The 6,304-nt window shown below is 31.5% G+C and overlaps 2 protein-coding genes across 2 annotated transcripts; both read right to left on the reverse strand.

Annotated features, from left to right (window-relative positions):
* Positions 1 to 577: 577 nt before the first annotated feature.
* Positions 578 to 1,146, reverse strand: LOC107020052 (probable histone H2A.3). The gene is made up of 2 exons (XM_015220388.1): positions 964 to 1,146; positions 578 to 802 (listed from the first exon to the last, which is right to left on the reverse strand). The coding sequence occupies exons 1-2, from the start codon at positions 1,144 to 1,146 to the stop codon at positions 578 to 580; spliced, it is 408 nt and encodes a 135-aa protein (XP_015075874.1).
* A 2,543-nt stretch (positions 1,147 to 3,689) lies between these two features.
* Positions 3,690 to 4,242, reverse strand: LOC107020037 (probable histone H2A.3). The gene is made up of 2 exons (XM_015220377.1): positions 4,060 to 4,242; positions 3,690 to 3,914 (listed from the first exon to the last, which is right to left on the reverse strand). Exons 1-2 carry the CDS (start codon positions 4,240 to 4,242, stop codon positions 3,690 to 3,692), a joined length of 408 nt encoding a protein of 135 aa, XP_015075863.1.
* Positions 4,243 to 6,304: the final 2,062 nt, after the last annotated feature.

Here is a 6,304-nt window from a genome sequence, read left to right on the forward strand (position 1 = left end):
TAGGGTCTCAAAATAGTGACATGCTATCAAGAGCATAAAATACAAGTTAATACATGAATAACGATATCCATGATCATATTAAAAATATCATCTCTTATATTTATAGAAAAATAATCATTTACATTGCTTTAGATCTAGTCACTACAAGCATTTGATCATGAAATTTCAAAATAAATTAAAATTGTATTTCTGTATTCCAAACTTGGAAAATAGTTAAGAAAGCATTCTAAGAAAAACTTTCGTTTACAGTCTTTTATATCTATCATGAAATTTCTATGTATGTTCAAATTCTATTTCAAATTTGGGAAATTAAATAGTTAACAAAGATTCCTAAGAACTCTTGAGAGGAAAAAAGTTAAACTATTATACACATTAAGAAATGAACATATAAGAATAAATAACAATAGAACTAATAAATAATATGATAACTGAAGAAAATTAAACAATACTTAATATAAGATCCAAGTATGTTGAGTTTTTATTCTAAGCCACATAAATATAGAATTATAAAGTTTACTATGAATATAAGGAAATTAATAAAAGCAAACATCGCGATGCTAGTGATGAAATATTCAGTCTAATCCTCGTCCTCCTGAGCAACAACAACAGCCTTTGAAGTGTTACTCTTGTTGTCAGGCAGCAAAATTTTGTGAATTTTTGGAATAACACCACCATTCGGAATGGTCACATCTCTAAGAAATTGATACAACTCCTTATCAAACCTAATAGCTAATTGAATATGCCTTGGAGTGATACGAGTCTTTTTGTCATTCCTCGCTGCAATTCCAGCCAATTCAAGCACCTACAATCAATCAATATATGTAAAATTTAGTAACCATAAACCCTAGAAATTTGACATATAAAAAAGATAGAGATAGATAGATAGATAGATAAATAGATAGATAGATAGATAGAGAGAGAGAGAGAGAGAGAGAGAGAGAGAGAAGGACTTGAGAAATTCACCTCAACTGCAAGGTACTCAAGCACAACAGCGAGAAATACCGGTGCTCCAGCACCAACACGTTTGGCATATTTCCCGACTTTGAGGAATCGGGCAATACAAGCCACTGGAAATTTGAGACCGGCTTTGCTTCTACGAGATCTCCTTTTAGCATTTGAACCAAGGTTTTTCCCTTTACCGGCCATTGCTCTTTTTCACTTCAAAAAAAAAAAAAAACTAACAATTTTGCTTTTTGATCTATAGAAACAATAGACAAATGAAGAGGAAGAATTGAATTGTTGTGTGTATGTAAAATTATACAGCAATCTAGCTTTTATATTTATAGCCCACCAGGAGTTATAACCCAGCCAATGAGAAGATGATCACGAGGATTGAACTTCTATGCCGTTGGATGAAAAAGAAAGTCAACGGTGGATAAAGATGTTGAAATATTTAGTCAATTTCAAGAATTATAATAAGTTTATTAAAAATAAAGAATTATGATGTGTGGGTTTTTTACAAAATAAATAAGTATTAAGATATGGTTGTTACCAAAAAAAGGGGCTATGATGTCTTTAATTTGTTGCCAAAAAAAAGAAGAAGACAGAAGGAATTATGATGAGGTTTTTTGCTAAAAAAAGAGGGGCAAATTTTTCTTTAGTATTTTGGTTAATAGCTCTTTGAACAGACTTGAAGTTTTACAACTTACTAAAGTGTAATTTGTATAGTAAAAGAAAATAACATGTTTTATATGACTATCTTATTATCGATTCAACAAGTTTGAAAATAACAGTAGCCTTCAAAGAAAATAAATTAATTAAACACAATAATCAATCTTCGGACCTGGTGTCACTCGTAAATGAGCATCTACATACAAAGAGGTTATATTTACAAGTCTGTCTAATTCAAAATATAGTACAAAATAAGGAAACATAGCAAACCTCTGGACATCAAGAGCTCACCACAATCATAATCTACAACGATCACGGGAGATCGACTGCTCTTTGAGAATGGCTCTTACTGAGAGCCGCATCTGAAAAAGATGGAGAAATATAGTATGAGTACCAAAATATGGGGTACTCAGTAGGTAAAACAGGTCTACCAAGCTTAGAAAGATCAAATATATAGAGAGAAAAACGAAACTTCTAAGCATTACAGTGGAATGGTTCTAAGTTACGATAATATACTACCAAGAAAAGAGGGAAGAAAGCACAAGATTGTGAGAATAAATTAAATACTCAAGTATAGGACAGTCGTAACATACATACAACAACTCACACAAAAAGGATGATATGATGCAAGTGATGAATACAAGAAAGTAGAAGCATGGAAGAATCCTCGAACCACCTGGAATAATACCTCAGACTCATCAACAAGTGCATTGTAGTGAAATATAACTCGTATTCTCAATTGACGGTCTGCCAGAAACGATACCTAAAGCTTATCAGTGTAAAAGTGGCCCAATATGCATACAAACTCATAAATCAAGAATTTTGTCATTTTATGTCATAAAAACTTTGAGTTCTTTTATTTTCCCATATAAAATCTTCTCAAAATTTAACTAGTGAACCTCCCCTTCAGAACTCAACATATGGGGAGAACATAGTGAAACCTATTTTCATCCTTAAATATAAATGTACCAAAGTTTTTTCAAGAATAAACAAATCAAAAGTTAGTACCAAATGCATGATATCGTACCATCTCAACACATGAAACAATTATAAGGGTAAAACCTGACGCAACACAAATGTATTAATATGAAACTTCAGCTAGTCCAAGCTCACAACCTCTGGCCGAACAATAAATAATATTAACGAACTTAAAGGCTCAAAATATAACAACAGGCACACAATCAATCCTAAAAAATAAAGAAACACGCCAAATCTTATGTTTCATGACACCTAGAAGAATTTCTAAAGATACTAAGTGACACCAAGATCAAGGATCAACCCTAACTAAAGTTTTCCGACTAAAAACTAAGCAAAGCAACCAAAATTGCCATAAAGAGTCTAAGGATCATACAAACCTACAAAGTAATCCTAAGTCTACCTAACGATAGAAACAACTCAATATAAACATAATCTATCCAAGACAAGTCTAAAAAGAGTTAAACCGTACCAACTTCGAGGTGAAAAGTGCACCCAAACCTCTAATGCAGAACTTTTTCTTCCATAGGGTCTCGAAATAGTGACATGCTATCAAGAGCATAAAATACAAGTCAATACATGAATAACGATATCCATGATCATATTACAAATATCATCTCTTATATTTATAGAAAAAAATTCATTTACATTGCTTTAGATCTAGTCACTACAAGTATTTGATCATGAAATTTCAAAATAAATTGAAATTGTATTTCTGTATTCCAAACTTGGAAAATAGTTAAGAAAGCATTCTAAGAAAAACTTTCGTTTACAGTATTTTATATCTATCATGAAATTTCTATTTAAGTTCAAATTCTATTTCAAATTTGGGAAATTAAATAGTTAGCAAAGATTCCTAAGAACTCTTGAGAGGAAAAAAGTTAAACTATTATACACATCAAGAAATGAACATATAAGAATAAATAACAATAGAACTAATAAAAAATATGATAACTGAAGAAAATTAAACAATACTTAATATAAGATCCAAGTATGTTGAGTTTTTATTCTAAGCCACATAAATATAGAATTATAAAGTTTTCTATGAATATAAGGAAATTAATAAAAGCAAACATCGCGATGCTAGTGATGAAATACTCAGTTTAATCCTCCTCCTCCTGAGCAGCAACAACAGCCTTTGAAGTGTTACTCTTGTTGTTAGGCAGCAAAATTTTGTGAATTTTTGGAATAACACCACCATTCGGAATGGTCACATCTCTAAGAAATTGATACAACTCCTTATCAAACCTAATAGCTAATTGAATATGCCTTTGAGTGGTACGAGTCTTTTTGTCATTCCTCACTGCAATTCCAGCCAACTCAAGCACCTACAATCAATCAATATATGTAAAATTTAGTAACCACAAACCCTAGAAATTTGACATATAAAAAAGATAGAGATAGATAGATAGATAGATAGAGGGAGAGAGACAGAGAGAGAGAGAGAGAGAGAGAAGGACTTGACAAATTCACCTCAACTGCAAGGTACTCAAGCACAACAGCGAGAAATACCGGTGCTCCAGCACCAACACGTTTGGCATATTTCCCGACTTTGAGGAACCGGGCAATACGAGCCACTGGAAATTTGAGACCGGCTTTGCTGCTACGAGATCTCCTTTTAGCATTTGAACCAACGTTTTTCCCTTTACCGGCCATTGCTCTTTTTCACTTCAAAAAAAAAATATAACAATTTTGCTTTTGGATCTATAGAAACAATAGACAAATGAAGAGGAAGAATTGAATTGTTGTGTGTATGTGAAATTCTACAGCAATTGGCTTTTATATTTATAGCCCACCGGGAGTTATAACCCAACCATTGAGAAGATGATCACGAGGATTGAACTTGTATGTCGTTGGGTTAAAAAGAAAATCAACGGTGGATAAAGATGTTGATATATTTAGTCAATTTCAAGAATTATAATAAGTTTATTTCCAAAAATAAAGAATTATGATGTGTGTGTTTTTTCCAAAATAAATAAGTATTAAGATATCTTTGTTACCAACAAAAAGGGATATGATGTCTTCAGTTTGTTGCCAAAAAAAGAAGAAGACAGAAGGAATTATGATGAGTTTTTTGCTCAAAAAGAGGGGCAATTTGTTTCTTTAATATTTTGGTTTAATAGCCCTTTGAACAGACTTAAAGTTTTACAACTTATTAAAGTGTAATTTGTATAGTAAAAGAAAATAACATATTTTATATGACTAACTTATTATCGGTTCAACAACTTGCAAATAACAGTAGCCTTCATTTTAAAAAGAAATAATAGGTTATGGATATTTTTGTTACACAATCCGTGTTTAAAACATTGCAACTGAATACAACGAACTTTATAAATACAAAGTTACCAAAGTTTAATGATTCAATGAAGAACAAAAATATATTAACAATATTAAAATCTGTAAAAACATACCGCAATCTGGAAAAACATAATGGAAAGAAGATCAAGCCCCCTGAATGCACAATGTCCCCTCAAGGAAATTATTTTCGTCTAGTGACTGAGGTTTGATTTGGAATATGGCCTCCAGAAAAAGAATGATCTCAATCACCAGTGTATTAATACCCAAAATGTTGGTGCCAACGAGCCACTCGGCACTTATAAAAGTTTTCCTCAAAAAAGCATTTACTTGCAATGTGTAGATCATAGAGGGTGGAGCAGCTTGTCAATTGGGTGCATACAACTTATACTCTATGTTCCGCACAAGCGTGGATTCTTATTCCGAAACATTCGATACACATCTAGTTCTGCCTATGGAACAATCATCTCATCAAGGGTAAATTGTGCGTTTCAAAGTTAAATGTTACTTGATATAGAAATGTATGATCCTTGGTAGAATTGACCAAAGAGGAAACTGGAAAGTATGCCATATTAGTTGTAATTAGATTTATAAGAGGAAACTCAACTTAGATTGAAATAAGAAGAGAAACAGTACTACTAATATATGAATTGAACTCAATTATTACCAATGATTAACCATTTGAAAATGATAGCATCATTCGAGAAAACATGCGCTTTAGCTAGTTTCCAAAGCCAACTAGCTGTAGCATCATGACCATGAGAGAATACATTACATGAAAATGAGGGTTCTTATATGTAATTCTTGACTTGTAATTGTTAAATAAAATGAACAATAATGACAAAAATATAAGAAATCCAAAACAAAACTTGCTTGGCTTAGAGACACGTTAATACGTGTCTTGAAGATAGTTGGAGTCTCTCCCACGAGCAATCGAAAGAATAAATAACAACTCTATCTTTGGAATTCAACTAAGCCATAAAACAAGTAGCATTCAAGAATGTTGCTCTTCTATTCTTGAATTAGTGATTTCACCAATTTGATTAATGTCTCACTAGTGTTATCAAGGGAAAGTGGTTTTTTCTTGAGTTCTATATCTTTTCAAACAAAAGAAACCCAATTTATGGGAAAAATGTTTTTGAAAATAAGAATTTAATTAACTTGTATTTATTTATAGGTTCATGAGCTAAAATAAAATCTTATCTTTCAAAAATCCATAACATAGAATTATGAAAAAAACTCTTTCAAAATCCTATAACGTAGAAATAAAAAACAAAAAGAATGTTACAACTTACATTCATGTATTTTGTTTCAAAACTTCTAACGAATGAATTTGTTTCAAAATTGATTCAAACACGAACTATTACAATCCCCCACTTGTGTCAAGAATTTTTTATCTTTGACAAAACCAAAAAATATTTTG

This window comes from Solanum pennellii, chromosome 5 (assembly GCF_001406875.1).
Source record: "Solanum pennellii chromosome 5, SPENNV200".
NCBI classification, from domain to species: Eukaryota; Viridiplantae; Streptophyta; class Magnoliopsida; order Solanales; family Solanaceae; genus Solanum; species Solanum pennellii.